This window comes from Argopecten irradians, chromosome 1, assembly GCF_041381155.1.
Source record: "Argopecten irradians isolate NY chromosome 1, Ai_NY, whole genome shotgun sequence".
NCBI classification, from domain to species: Eukaryota; Metazoa; Mollusca; class Bivalvia; order Pectinida; family Pectinidae; genus Argopecten; species Argopecten irradians.
The window spans coordinates 29605469-29622504 of record NC_091134.1 but is presented as its reverse complement, the minus strand read 5'-3'; the positions used below and the strand labels follow the sequence as shown (position 1 = coordinate 29622504).

General features: G+C 35.1%; 1 protein-coding gene across 1 annotated transcript in view; it reads left to right on the top strand.

Moving 5' to 3' along the window:
* LOC138323404 (metabotropic glutamate receptor 1-like) overlaps nucleotides 1–16693 on the top strand; it is a 90542-nt gene extending 73849 nt beyond the window's left edge. Inside the window, exon 8 of the mRNA XM_069268007.1 lies at nucleotides 14276–16693. Coding sequence (XP_069124108.1) covers nucleotides 14276–15689 — 1414 coding nt within the window. The 3' untranslated portion in view covers nucleotides 15690–16693. The remainder of the gene's footprint in view (nucleotides 1–14275) is intronic.
* Nucleotides 16694–17036: the final 343 nt, after the last annotated feature.

Genomic DNA, 17036 nt, shown 5'->3' with positions numbered 1-17036 from the left:
AATTGTTTGTAAAGTGTTCCTATCAAGTTTAAAATTCAAAGATCTCAGAAGAAGATTTCCCTTTTTAAAAACTGGTACGGCATCAGCCTTTTTCCATGACGATGGGAATTTAGACATGGCAAGACATTTATCAAAGAAAATGGCAAGTGGACTACAAAGAATATCTGCTTTCTCTTTTAAGACCTTTGGGCTGACTAAATCTGGTCCAATTGCTTTTGATTGGTCGAGATTTACCAATACATTTTTGACATCATTCGATGATATATGAATGTGATCAAGCTTGCTAGGGGAATTGCACGAGTTATCTTCCGGAAGTGAAGTACCAGAGTCATCAACTGTAGATTGATTGGAAAAGTAAAAGTTAAAAATATGTATCATCATCTTCATTATAGAAGTGACCGTCACTAAAAATGACAGGAATATTAGAATTGTCCGTGCCTATTTTCGTAAAACTGATTTCCACCAGGACTTAGATCAATTTGAGAGAGATAATTCTAGTGCCAACTTACCGAAATATTTATCTTTAGACTGCCTTATAAGGTTGACACATTTATTCCGTATACGTCTAAATTCAGACAAGTCATAATCTGTGTTGGTGAGTTTTGCTCTTTTATGTAGTTTTTTACGTTTGGAAATAACCTTTTTAATATCAAAGGACATCCAAGGAAGATATTTACTTTTGACCTGAATAGTCTTAAGCGGGATGCAGTCATATGAAAGATTATCTAACACTTCAGGAAGTTTTTCACACGATACAACTACATTATTTGACTGAAGGAAAGGCGAGTCGGTAGACCGAACCATAGTTCTATACCTTTCGAAATCAGCATGTTTATAAAGTCACACCTAACGATTGAAGGACTAAAAAATGTCTTTTGTAAAATTAAATATATCAAATGTAGGACAAAGGTATCGTAATGGTTGATCTAGAAAAGATTCCCCGACATGTATTTGTTGCAATATTGAAGGATTACTAACAAGAATAATATCTAACAAAGATGAACTGTTTTCTGTAAAATGAGTACATTCGTTCACTAGCTGTGTCATATTATATGTATGAAATATATTGCATAAATGATTTTTGTGGGGATGATTTTGGATAATATTTACATTAAAATCGCCTGTTATAACAATATCAGAAATACCTGTATTAAAAGCTCGATCGATCGATTCCTCAATTCTACCCCACATTTGATTATTTGAGTTTGGGGGTCTGTAAAAAGTTCCGAATAGAACATGTGATTTTTATGACAGATTTCTATCCATACGCTTTCTACTCCAACAACGTTAAACGAGTTTTAACAGTTAATTCATTAGACACATACATTGAAACCCCTCCCCGTACTCTGTCATTGCAGTAAAACATACCTGGCTATGGTAACCAGGGATATGTAAGGATATGTCATTGTCTGATTCACGGAGCCATGTTTCAGTAAATACTACAATTATGCAGTTCTGTATGTAATATGTCCAACTTACTTTTTAGGCTTTGAACATTCAGGTGTACAAATGTAAAATTATAAACTATTCAAAACATCTTCAGACATATCATCAGATGAAACAGACGAAACGGAATCAGACAATGGACCGGGATTCGATTCGATGTCCCTACTTAAAAGTAAAAAGTATAGCGTTTAAATACAAAACAAAAGATAAGATGCAAATAAAACTCTACCTTCACTGAAGAAATTATGATTGTGGTTATTTGGAATAATTACCTTTTTGTTAACACTAACTATAAAAAAACGACATTAAGGCCACATTATAGCTGGAAATACAATACTTACTCTTTGGTCGAAGTGCTTTACTGTAGAACAGGCCAACTCTCGTTCGATAAATTGTATTATTCAGTGGCATTTATTATGTTATTTCCGCATGATATACGTCATAAAAGTGAACGAGAGTATTTAAATTAAACATTTCATTATAGCAGTTTGACCAATGAGACAGTTATGGAATATTCCAAGTGATAACAATTTCTTTGCAGCACCTAGGTAAATAAAGCAGTAGTCTAAAGAAAGCAATGATGAATAAGGACATATTTTGCAAGATATCAATAAGCACATAAAAGTTTGACATGTATATATGATTTTATTTGATTTCTTTAATTTATCGGATTTTACCGTCCACCGTTATCATAACGCCATAACGGCGGACAAAAAAAATACGATCTTACTGTATAGCGGAGTTTATTAATCTTCTTATGTTGATTTTTTTTTTAATTATTAATTGATCTCACCACTTACCTGTGTTGTAATAAACAACACTTTATATCAGTTAAATTTTGAGTGATATCCAGTAAAGTTGAATAGTTTTTTTTTTTTTTTTTGGTGTTTTTTTTTTTTTTTTTTTTTTTTGGGGGGGGGGGGGGGGGACAATAACTTAAAGCCAGTGCTGAAAACATTGATTGCGAGCGAGAAAATGTATGCTAATTACGCGAAGTGCGAAAATTCCCCCATGCATAACATTTATGTTAAGTGAGTATACTATGTTACAAATTATTAACATGTGTATGCATGAAACTGTCACATATAATGTAGATCGTTGTCTTTCTGAACAGGCCGATGATTGGGAAATTCTCTTCGTGCTTTACAAGCTATTGCTTTAAACGTCTTCTTGAAATAACCGACTTCATAAACCACATGTTTAATGATATTATGTCAATATATAAACAACGGGTCATGCATCATGTGAACTCTTATGGGAGACGCAAATAAAGAGTGCAAGTGTCTGTATAATGAATGAGAGCAATCTGGACTGAATTATACACCCAAACGGCAGCCATTGCAATGTAATGGGAATGCTATACAAGGAAATGTTATGGTGATGAGAACGTCTTTTGCTTCCAAAATAATACCTTTCGTGGCATTCTTCTCTCGAAATGAGATATCACAAGTAATATACGTGTCCGTCTGCAAGGAAATGGCCGCGCTCTTTATAGTATCGTAATCAATTCGTGACGTCATGCAGGCCTTGATCCTCAGCCAGCCTGCGCGTGGCAGATACATGCTTCGTCCCTAGTGGTTAGCCTCTATAAATGTAATTCGCGATTCCATTACGAGACCAAACAAAAAAGAGGTCGATCCACCAATGGGACCATTCTTCAGAGGAAATTGGTGTAACTTTCTTAAGCAAACTTATTTCCGAAGCTCTTCATACCTTTGGGATAAAGCTTTTATCCAAGTTAGTCTCAAAATTAGTCTGACTGATCGTTTTTACTTTCTTTTGTTTTTGGTAATTTATGTATTTATATATATTCGATTTTTTTCATCGTCCCATTTTGATATACAGTTGTATGTGTATTTAGAAAAAAAGTATGTACGTAGCGACGACGAATCATAAGCAGAAAGTAATAATTATTATTGAAGCTAATCAAAGATATGAAATATAATGAATTGCATCCCGAAAAAATTCCATGGCACTACATCCTATATGGAATAAAGTACTGATTGCGCCTGCACCAAAGGCAAAATAATCTTTTTATTCTATTTTTTGTGTTAATTCGACATATATATATACGATTAAACACCAATTTTTGTTCAAATGATGAATATCATTTATGCTCTGTCGGCGGTTGAGCATCATTAAACAGATGACAATAATTATCGGGATTTTTATAAACCATTACAGCTACATCACAAATATCAACACACAGTGTTTGACCATATGATCTAGCGATGTTTTATATAAATATTTCGTGTTATCTAGACGGTGGTTTGGAATGATGTATGGCGTATACCGGCGACCAATATCACATAAAAATATCACAATATGGTGATTTGGAATACATGTGCATTTCATCTATTTGAGAACAATTAGTTCGATAATTGCAGTAGATTATTCGCCAATAACAACAAAGTATCATCGTACGATTTGCGACGGTTTTCGAATTTACAAATCCATTCAACAACACGCGAGTTTTTAGCTCAGACAAGAGTTGTGTGCAGTCCAGGTCGTGACGGGCGGAAATGACAATACCTCTTTTACAAGCATTTGTTTCACCACATACTCTTTGTTTTCATCAATGTACCGTAAAACTAACAACAGAACAGCGGTATTGAAATCTATTTTGACACATGTACACATACCAACCATTTGTCTGACGAGGAGTTCAGCCAATATAATCCGATTCTATGTAAATGTCAACAGATATAACATGTCTGTTAGCTGTGGCCTGGATAGTTTATCCTTATTTTATACAAATGTCAACAGATATAACATGTCTGTTAGCTGTGGCCTGGATAGTTTATCCTTATTTTATACAAATGTCAACAGATATAACATGTCTGTTAGCTGTGGCCTGGATAGTTTATCCTTATTTTATACAAATGTCAACAGATATAACATGTCTGTTAGCTGTGGCCTGGATAGTTTATCCTTATTTTATACAAATGTGAACAGATATAACATGTTTGTTAGCTGTGGCCTGGGCAGTTTATCCTTATTTCTATGTAAATATCAACAGATATGACATGTCTGTTAGCTGTGGCCTGGATAGTTTATCCTTATTTCTATGTAAATGTCAACAGATATAGCATGTCTATTAGCTGTGGCCTGGATAGTTTATCCTCATTTCTATGTAAATGTCAACAGATATAGCATGTCTGTTAGCTGTGGCCTGGGCAGTTTATCCTTATTTCTATGTAAATATCAACAGATATGACATGTCTGTTAGCTGTGGCCTGGATAGTTTATCCTTATTTCTATGTAAATGTCAACAGATATAACATGTCTGTTAGCTGTGGCCTGGGCAGTTTATCCTTATTTCTATGTAAATGTCAACAGATATAACATGTCTGTTAGCTGTGGCCTGGGCAGTTTATCCTTATTTCTATGTAAATATCAACAGATATAACATGTCTGTTAGCTGTGGCCTGGATAGTTTATCCTTATTTTATACAAATGTCAACAGATATAACATGTCTGTTAGCTGTGGCCTGGATAGTTTATCCTCATTTCTATGTAAATGTCAACAGATATAACATGTCTGTTAGATGTGGCCTGGGCATTTTATCCTTATTTCTATGTAAATATCAACAGATATGACATGTCTGTTAGCTGTGGCCTGGATAGTTTATCCTTATTTCTATGTAAATGTCAACAGATATAACATGTCTGTTAGCTGTGGCCTGGGCAGTTTATCCTTATTTCTATGTAAATGTCAACAGATATAACATGTCTGTTAGCTGTGGCCTGGGCAGTTTATCCTTATTTCTATGTAAATATCAACAGATATAACATGTCTGTTAGCTGTGGCCTGGATAGTTTATCCTTATTTCTATGTAAATGTCAACAGATATAGCATGTCTGTAAGCTGTGGCCTGGGAAGTTTATCCTTATTTCTATGTAAATGTCAACAGATATAACATGTCTGTTAGCTGTTGCCTGGGAAGTTTATCCTTATTTCTATGTAAATGTCAACAGATATAACATGTCTGTTAGCTGTGGCCTGGGCAGTTTATCCTTATTTCTATGTAAATGTCAACAGATATAACATGTCTGTTAGCTGTGGCCTGGGCAGTTTATCCTTATTTCTATGTAAATATCAACAGATATAACATGTCTGTTAGCTGTGGCTTGGATAGTTTATCCTTAATTTATACAAATGTCAACAGATATAACATGTCTGTTAGCTGTGGCCTGTCTAGTTTATCCTTATTTTATACAAATGTCAACAGATATAACATGTCTGTTATCTGTGGCCTGGATAGTTTATCCTTATTTCTATGTAAATGTCAAGAGATATAACATGTGTGTTAGCTGTGACCTGGACAATTTATCCTTATTTCTATGTAAATATCAACAGATATAACATGTCTGTTAGCTGTGGCCTGGATAGTTTATCCTTATTTCTATGTAAATATCAACAGATATAACATGTCTGTTAGCTGTGGCCTGGATAGTTTATCCTTATTTCTATGTAAATATCAACTGATATAACATGTCTGTTAGCTGTTGCCTGGATAGTTTATCATTATTTCTATGTAAATATCAACCGATTCAACATGTCTGTTAGCTGTGGCCTGGACTGTTTATCCAGTTATTTTCAATGGTTGATTAATCACCGTATCCACCTGAAAATAGGTCGATAACTGTTTTATTATATGACACTTTCATAATATTAACCCGGCTCTTCAAAAAGACTTAACAAAAAACAGGATGATATTTGCAAACTCTCTGCTTACAAAAGCAATTACATGTAGTATATGCTAAATTTCCAAATGCTTCTTGCTTACGGTGTAGACTGGTAGAACAGGAATACTGTATCAACTGCAGACCGTCTGGCATTCTTGAATTTTTTTCATAAATTGAAGTTTGCAGCTGATCACCGTTGATCGCAGTAAACTTGCTGCCTTTCACCATAGATGTAAGGAACATTTTCAGATATCCTGTTTATTATAGTTAAGTCTTTTTGAAGAACCGGGTTAATATCCTGTAAATGTCACATAATAAAACAGTTATCGACCTATTTTCAGGTAGATACAGTGAGTTACCAACCCTCGAAAAACCGTATCCACCTGAAAATAGGCCGATAATTGTATAGTATTCTGCTTTTCGACAGTCAGTATTTACTGAAGCACCTCAAGTATGTATGGTTGCCAAGGAACGAGAATTAATGTAAATTCTTTAATGAAACTTTGAAGTTTACAACAAGATAAAATACAAAAAATAATAAGAAATACAACAATGATATGAAACATAAGCAGTTTCTGTAAGACTTGTGTGGCGTCATGTATATATACTGATATCGATAATTCTGTTTTATGATGTTTTGACATTGAATCACAAGCCACTCATAAAACTAGCGTAACCTCGCCATATAACTCATATAGTGTCTGTTACTGTTGGGTAAACCTAAACTACAGTCTAAAATATATTCCTATCAAATAAAAAACCCACAAATTACTTTCAGAAACTCTTCACTAAAATTGATATAACATCTAATGAGTGTTAATTAGTAATGAAATATTCGAAGCTGGTGAATCTTTAAATGTATAAATTAAATGATAGAAGAACACAACTTTTAGATAATATTGTAAAGTTTTAAATGTAAATGAGCTTTTTGGTTTCAGAGTTAAATGCTGTGATTTAGTTTTATCGCAAAAAGGTGTTTTTTTCTGATACAACCTTAAATATTCACATAAAATTCTGACAAGAGGTTTGTATTTAGTACAGAATCTGTAAGTCTACACTGAACGCCAATAAAACGTGTAGATGTCTAGGTTCGATCACAATAAACTTTGAACATATATGAGCTGCGAAATAAGTTTTGACATTTCTAAAACCACGTTGCCGCCATTATTTCAGGCTATTTTGGAGCCGCGGCCACAAAAGTCATAAGTCTTTGTAAGTTATTTATGTACATTTTCTTTGTCTACGTCTGACATAAAAAGTATGGTCATGTGACATGTAACTAAAATACCAGAATTGAATAGTCATGTGACATGTGACTAAAATACCAGAATTGAATAGTCATGTGACATGAGTCATGACTAAAAATACCAGAATTGAATAGTCATGTGACATGTGACTAAAATACCAGAATTGAATAGTCATGTGACATGTGACTAAAATAACAGAATTGAATAGTCATGTGACATGTGACTAAAATAACAGAATTGAATAGTCATATGACACGTGACTAAAATACCAGAAATGAATAGTCATGTGACATGTGACTAAAATAACAGAATTGAATAGTCATGTGACATATGACTAAAATACCAGAATTGAATAGTCATGTGACATGTGACTAAAATAACAGAATTGAATAGTCATATGACATGTGACTAAAATAACAGAATTGAATAGTCATATGACACGTGACTAAAATACCAGAATTGAATAGTCATATGACACGTGACTAAAATACCAGAAATAAATAGTCATGTGACATGTGACTAAAATAACAGAATTGAATAGTCATATGACATGTGACTAAAATAACAGAATTGAATAGTCATGTGACATGTGACTAAAATACCAGAAATGAATAGTCATGTGACATGTGACTAAAATAACAGAATTGAATAGTCATGTGACATGTGACTAAAATACCAGAATTGAATAGTCATGTGACATGTGACTAAAATAACAGAATTGAATAGTCATGTGACACGTGACTAAAATAACAGAATTGAATAGTCATATGACACGTGACTAAAATACCAGAAATGAATAGTCATGTGACATATGACTAAAATAACAGAATTGAATAGTCATGTGACATATGACTAAAATACCAGAATTGAATAGTCATGTGACATGTCACTAAAATACCAGAAGTGAATAGTCGTGTGACACGTGACTACATACCAGAAGTGAATACCTAGTGGTGTTGGCCATTCAGATGATGGATAAAATTTATGTAAAAGTTGACGATACTTCCGAATCAGTATGGCTAGTCCGATAAGTCAAAGTATAACAACCGAATATAGTTATATAGACTGAAAAATTACTTAACCTCTTTAGCTTCACAAGGTAAACTAGAAGAATTACACAAGCCGGATAGTACAGATTAGAACGGTGATAAAGAATAAGAGTTATTGGAGACTCCTTTTTGAAACTGTTTACTCGTATTGATGTAAACGCCAGTTACAAATAAATGACACTCACTATCTTTTTCTTCGCCTCCCTTTTCACAACTCATCTATATCTCTCCATCATTCCTCCTCTGTCTCTCACTTTCTTCAAATATTGTATTTTGAATACATTGGAGTAGTATTTTGTCATATTTTGCTGTCATACGTGATGTTTTTATAGCATATCATTTTGTATCATGAAGTAAAGCATTGAGTTGATGTAACTCTTTACCAATCCTTTTATTATTTAACATGAAAAAAATATTTTCAATTCGTACAAAGAAAAAATTCACACAGTTTGTTTCTGAGTGATAGTTATAGGAAACACAAATTAAACTAATAGGGACTTGGTCGTATTTCATTTACGTTAAATGTGGTATGAACGCAATTGAATATAGACATATTCAATGAACATGAGGATGATAAAGTTTTATTTTTTTCCTTCGGTAAAAAGGTATATAACCGATGATGTATGTAGGGGAATATACCTCGTGATAGAAAATATATACAGGTATGGTAGCAGGTTTGCAACCGATGTTGTTCCAGTATACCCCTTACATTGTTGTTATAGTGAAAGGGTGTATTTAAAGTATACATTACTACTATGAGCTGACTTGTCTGCTAACTAAAAACAATGGTATTGACTGTTTCTGAACATTAAATGTTATTATGACTAAGGTTGATACTACTAACGGTACACGTTATGGTTACGTGTATACAGGAACACTACAACTGCTGGGGTTCAATTTACTTATACACAGCAGACAGCCGCAACATTTGATTAACACCTATTTGGAACATGTCGTTACATACATAAACGTTTAACACATTTCAATTTCAATTGAGTCAGTAAAGGTTAAAACAACGGAGAAAATTAAAATTAAACTATTTGTATAAAGGAGTCTGTCAGTGAGGTAATTTTTTTACTGATATGTTTTATTATATAATTTCACACAGACTCTTAGAAGTAAAATGACACTACGTTCTGTACAGACACAATAGGACATATAGGGAAGCAATCATCAAACTCAGTACAGAGAGCGTGAAATACAAACGGCAGTTATGCTTATTTATGCTTTACACGGAAGCTGGAAAAAAAAACCCACAAATTAAACGGAACCAAAGGTATCGGAATGAAAATATCTGAAATGTAAGTCTAGGTCAACGAAACAACTTAGCATGTCCAATCATTGAATGGTACGTAGATAGAACATCTGAAAGAAATGAACAGCCAGAAAAAGAAGGAGAGTGTTCGTTATAAAAGGAAGGGCATCGATCGGACATTATTCACACTACATTTTTTTTAACAAATTAAATCTATCTTACGAAAGGGTTTGATTTAAAAAACGACTTTATTTGAATAGAAGGTTTTTACATTTTAGAAATGTTGTATCTCAATAATAACTAGAAAAACGCGATAAATATATATATATATATGCAGATAGTATAAAATATTCAACCTCAACAATTCCCTAGAAAGGAACTCTACCAACAATACTCTATAATGATACCCTCGCGGACGACCCATCGGAGCAGGTCAGAGTAGAATTGACAATATAGACATTATAGTCTCCAATTACGGATGATAGTGTGACCTGTCTGGATGTAGGGACCGCACGCACCAGTGAATCCCAGTTATACGCCTATTAAACTTTGGTCAACCTCGTTGTGATTATTGCGCTTGCGCTGGAAGTGTGGATGAAAGATTTGAATGAAGATTGACATATTCCGATTAATCTATAAATTGGCGTTTTCACCAATCAGAAATAACAATTCTCTCGATGGAGCAACACAGCTTTGTACATACCGCAATCACATGAAACATAATGGGAAATCCGCTGTCTTGCAATGTCGTCAGAGAGCACCATTCTAAATGTATTATTCTTTTAATTTTTAGAAATACATGTTACCGTTATCATCTTTGTAAGTGTTTGATTTCTGAAATGTAAATAAATAACGAAAATTTAAAAAAAACTCTAATTTTGAAAAACGCATTTTAAAGTTAAAATATATTAACAGTATATGCATTTCCATATAAAGAACTTGTCACATGTCGTAAAACGACAAGGACTTTGAGTTCCGTAACAAAAAATAATGCCTTGCATTGTAGTATATATTTACGATGGAAGAATACATTCTTGTTTTATATAACCCAATACAGTATTATATCTATATTCAACATGACTTTATTTGCGTGTGACGTGGTTTCATACGAACGCTAGCGTGCCTTGTTTAATTACAAAACCAAGTAAAAACAACAGTGTGTCAGATATAGCAGTAGGCCAGACTGCAGTCCTTCTACATGTTTCCTGTCATCGGCAGCCAAAGTCAATAATGGCCAAAGATTTATGACGAAAAAAACTACGTCACGGCAATATATCATAAGAGCTGATGGGCTCCATGACGTTTTTATCCTGACACGGATGTAATTGGATGTGGAGCTAAGACCGCTGTACTCCCCGGTTCTCTGATATCAATCATCTGGTGCTAACCAATTTGTAGTGTCCCGATATCGTTTGTGGTATCACCGATTACAGGGTTACCACCTATTACGATCTAGTGGTATCGGGTCCACAGATTACAGGCTTACCACCAATTACGATCACGTGTTACAGGTCAACAGATTACTGACTTACTACCAATCACGATCACGTGGTACAGGTCAACAGATTACTGACTTAACAACAATCACGATTACGTGGTACAGGTCAACAGATTATACTGACTTACCACCAATCACGATTACGTGGTACAGATCAACAGATTACTGACTTACCACCAATCACGATTACGTGGTACAGGTCAACAGATTACTGACTTACCACCAATCACGATAATGTGGTACAGGTCAACAGATTACTGAATTACCACCAATCACGAATACGTGGTACAGGTCAACAGATTACTGAATTACTACCAATCACGATTACGTGGTACAGATCAACAGATTACTGAATTAACACCAATCACGATTACGTGGTACAGATCAACAGATTACTGACTTACCACCAATCACGATTACGTAGTACAGATCAACAGATTACTGACTTAACACCAATTACGATTACGTGGTACAGATCAACAGATTACTGAATTACCACCAATCACGATTACGTGGTACAGGTCTGATTACAGGCATATAAACGATAATACAATATTGAATACAAAATAATTTTAAAAATCGTTATTTTTTTCTTCTACAGCTATTTTCGACCCTTTCAAACCCCTATAGATATGTCAGTCTGGCAGTATGCCTATAATATGGTTATCGGTTTAATCTCGCCATCAACAATAAACGTGCACGTGTATCTAACACGGTCTTCATGGTCATTCATAGTCCCATGAACCTGCCAAACAGCATTGTACAGAACTGTCCGTATCGGAATATGGACGTTTAAGTAGTTAAAACATTATAAGCCTCTAAAGAAAACGTATGAAGAGTCATCGTGTTACCATGACACAATATTCATTCGTATTGATTTCTTTTAAAGATAAAAGTATAAGTGTGTTTTGTGATGTTCATTATAAGCCTAACCAATATAAACGCCTCCGGATTCCGAAACCGTCCGTTATTTTGTGGAGTAGTCTGTTTATTTCCGGGTCCTTGTGAGTTTAATTTCGCTTTAGTAACACACAATATAATAGGTTAGGTTTGATTCGATAATATAATGACTAAGACCGTCAACTTATCGCATGTTGAAAGGCATCCCCAAATAGACTAATATCCCTGTCCCCATGACAGGCACTCTTTAATTGAATGTCCCCTAACGATTGTTTTTATCCATTACTTGATTGAAATTGCCGAGAAATCACGTCAATCCCCACAAGTAAATTACTGGTGTGTGGATTGTAATCTTGATGATATGTAATTACAGCCAGTTGTGTACCTCCTATCACAACGTCATGTAATTATTCGCTAGAAATCGTGAGTAATTTTTCTGCCAAAATATTCCGCTGTTTTAATCTTGCCTAAGGAAGACAAGATACATTTTCGTTGCCATTTCCCTAATTTTATTATGACATTGATAGGAGATTGAATCGCCAATATCCCTATCAGGGCGACTAAACTGTAGCCTAATTTGGCTTCTCTTCTGTAACAAGAGGTGCTGGTGAAGTCCTGAGGAGGTCTGGCTAGTATCCTCCGGGCGGTGAAGGGCGTGTCCAGCCCAGACCTCATATCAACCTTATATCTATAAGAGGTGCCGGTGAAGTCCTGAGGAGGTCTGGCTAGTATATATATCCTCCCGTGAAGGGCGTTTCTAGCCCAGTCCTCATACACCTTATATATATGTGGTGGGCATTAAATTGATTACATGGTAAATAACTGGAACATGCTAATAAAGCCATTATATGGTAAATAACCGGAGCACGCTTAATACGCCATTAGATTGTAAATAACCGGATCATGCTAATTACGCCATTAGATTGTAAATAACCGGATCATGCTATATTACGCCATTCAATTGAATTGAATTGAATTGATTGTAAATAACTGGAACACGCTAATTACGCCATGAAATGGTAAATAACCGGATCATGCTAATTACGCCATTACATGCAATGTGCTATAATCTACCATTTGATCGATGTCACATTCTTCCCATTGGTTAAAAACTCGGCAAAAATCGTTGGCTTTCTAGCAATTTTTGCACCTTTCTTTTCAATCTTTCGCCTTTTCTGCTTAGTTAAAGGAACAGCCCAAAGAAAGGGGACAGTGTGTTTATAAAATGTGTATTTAACCTGAGTGCTAGAAAGTCGTAGGGAAAGAGAACTACATGAATTTATGGCAATATGTATATTACTTGTCATATTATTCACAAATCGGAGATTTGATACGGGTTTTACATTTGATACATTTTAGGAATGTGAATATGACAAATTTACAACAGAAAATCGCTGGAGTGTTGTAGAATTGGAAAAAATAACGAATTATTTATAACTAAATGTGATGCCCAAAGGAACATGATAATGTATTCTGTCAATATTAATAATTGCACCGCATGAAGCGTAATTAATTATTCTGAACATAGATAAAAACGACGTAGACATGGTTTCCATTTAGATGAAAAAGATAAGAAAACTGGTTATGGCAATGGCGTTTTGCGCGGACACAGACCATGTTTGGTTGTCGTGGAGAGAAATGTCGGAGGCGTTAATGTTCTTTACTGTGCAAAATACTGCATTACGATACAGCTAACTGTTTATGACGTACGATGTTTGGCGCAGACACTGACAGGCATTCTATTCGCCTCCACACATATCAAAACTGAAAACATATACAGAAGATTTATATCTAAATTAAAATAGAAGACGCGTAGGTTTCAATATCACCAAGAGACTGGAATAAAAATGTCCATATTTGGTAAAATATTTCTGTTATCGTAATTCCCTAGTGTGTTTCACAAGAGAGGAACTGCAGTAATGTCTATATCAACATTTATTTATGTGTGTTGCTGGTTCGTCTTTTTTAGCCTTTTGATCTGTTCTAAATTTTACAATTATTTTCTATTGAAGTTGCAATTTTATCTTTCCTTGCATTGTAACAGGATTAACAGTAACAATTCAATCACATATTGTATACAACTAATCTTCTTTGAAAATGATCTCATTTAACCCTCATTTAAAATTGATGAGTACATAAGTAAAAGCTTACAAATTAATTTCATTTTATTTTCAAACTTGTATCTTTTCAGGGATAAGAAAACTATAGACGGTAAAACTGCCTACCGGCGACGGTCTCTATTTGGAAAGAATCGTCAGAAACCCAAGGAAAGTCTTGTCCGACATCAGAGTATGTCCTTACCACCCAATATCCGCCTTAATAGACAGAACTCAACACATGTCCAGGCGACGGAGTCTAACTCCAATTCCAACCAGAAGTTCCCTTGGACGACTAAGGACCGGTCTCCGTCCGAGGACGCCGAGGACAGACTAAGTACTATAAGTTCTAAGGAGGAGTCGCACAGCCATGGCAGCGACAGGCGGAAATCAGGGGCTACTGCAAGTGGGAACAAGAAACAAGATTCGCAGTGCCAGACTGATACTATGATGTTTGAGGAATACCTGGCACGCTCTCGCAGTGACAGGGTTGGGAGTTCAATCCGAAGTCGTGCTTCCACTGGGAAAAATTCTGAAGGAGCTCAAAGGTGTGAATCTGATAGCTCTATAAACAGCGACGAAATATTTCTATCGCTTCCCGCTAATAATGCCCACGAGAGACGCGGAATGTATAAGACATCGCCCATTCATGGCGACAGAAGTCCCCTTCTAAGCGATAGGGAAATTCAAGACAAATGTTACGGAAACAACTTTGTAGCAACTTTTGAACCATACGGTCACACCATTATGTCCGATTATCAGAGACAGGAAGTACCACCGCGTGTTAAAAGTGTTAGTCCTTACAATACAAGATATGACAATGCATATTCCAAACATAATCATCATAATGACTGTAGCACTAATGCATTCCTACATCCAAGTCCTAAAGCCGTGAGGGATCCCGCTGATCAAGTATTCCAACCACGTTTTTCTAATGGGCCTTTCTTAACAGCAACTGTGTCTGCCCCTTTAGGAAATACCTACCAGCTGAAGCCCGATGAAAGTTCCCTTTACGGGCGTCGCCATAGCGAAAACAGTGCTCTTATTAAGATCGATAACGCAGAAACGGTGCTACCTATTTCACAAGGGCGAAATGCAACACCTCGTCGATCAGTTACAAAATGTGACCGATCACATCTCGAGGCTAATGAGCCTCTTTTAGACGGCCACTCTTTAGACATGGCCAATTCTTCTCCAGTTTATTTTTCGCACGTTGACTGTTTAAAGGACAGTAGACTAATCACACCAAACAGTAACGTAGATCTCATTAAGTTAGCACCAGAAAAGCATGTTCCAGCTAGTGCCTTTAATCTGGCACCCGTAGAGGCGCCCAGTTTGAACTCCAATGGACCAGTCAACAGCGCCACGTGCCCTTCTCCTGAGAGTGTCGTGTCTACAGGGCTAAGTCAGCTGGAGGAGGAGGAGGTCTCTATGATATCATTCCATTCCTACCTTAAAAGTCACGGTGTGGATTTAGATATGTCTTCCGTTCAATCAAGTGACGTTTGATTATGTATGGATGTTGTGCTTCTTTCGCAATTTTCCATCTTATAATTCTCAGTTTACTGGAATCTCAAACGATTTTCCTATTTTCATAATCTTTAACAGAAAACAAATAAATGCTTGACCTTTTGATAACAATATGTTTCTAAATCAATGTATGACCGAACCAAAACCTATTCTTTTAGATAGAAAAGGTAAAGAAACCTAATTTTTGTGCTAATGCACCTGGGTATTAACATTGATAAGTTTCAAGAAGTTCACAAAGAAATATTTCATTGGTATCATTACCAGAATTTGACTTGTTATGTCACAATGAATGCTTAAAAACATGGCTTGGGAATTAAAAAAAAAAGTTAATGAAGGTGTTGCGGGATCAAATGTGGCTACTTGGTCGTATGAAAACCAATGTATCATATCCCGTTCGTTTCAAAACCAAGTACTCCCTCACATTGATTTGTCGTGATGATTCTGCAAATATTTTTAACGAATTTGAGAGGGTTATTAAAAGTGTGTGTTGTAGAGAATGCTTGGGTGATCAATATAGCCTTCCCTGAATGTAGTGGAGGATAATAATTGTTGTCGTGAATATTTGAATGTGCCATTAAAACGTACAGTATTTCCTTTTCATTAACTTCAACTATGTTCCTTGAATTTTTGACTGACACCAATGGTCTAGGTTTAATCTGATGGACATATCTTTGTATGACAGTTGTCATTGTTACACACAATTTATGTTGAAGCAGGCATTGTAACCTACATTGAACGTCTTCATTATGTGTCGAAGTAAAAGGTGCTTGCTGTTCCTGTTTGTTTTGTTCGTTTCAAAGGGTTTTAGTGCGAATTCGTATTTCATTAATATTTTATATTTTTCTCAAGCTTAACCGAATAAGGGCTTTTCTATTACTTTATGAGTGTTTTTTAATCAATGATTAAATAGAATACGTTCTTCGTGTGATGGAGATATGACACAAATATCTGAGTGTACTCTAGATAAACTGTGAAGTGGTTTATGATCAGACTTTCGTTTTAATCATTTTTCCTGCATTTCTACTTTTATTGATGAACTCTCTTATCTTATATATCATTTCGCTGCCATATAACCAATCAAATGCGACGTTATAAACGGAGACGTCATAATTTGTTAAACCAATAAAAATTCTTGATACAAGCAAGATTAAATTATCACGCAATGCTTATCTTAAAGGTAGGTTTCGCCCAACCAAATAAATATATTTTTGTGAAATGCGATAAACGGAAGAAAAGATGGAAAAACATATTAAAATACCTCAATTTAATTTCTTTATGCGTTTGAGATTGAACAAATGTGTCTTGAATACAAAATTGAAGGAAATC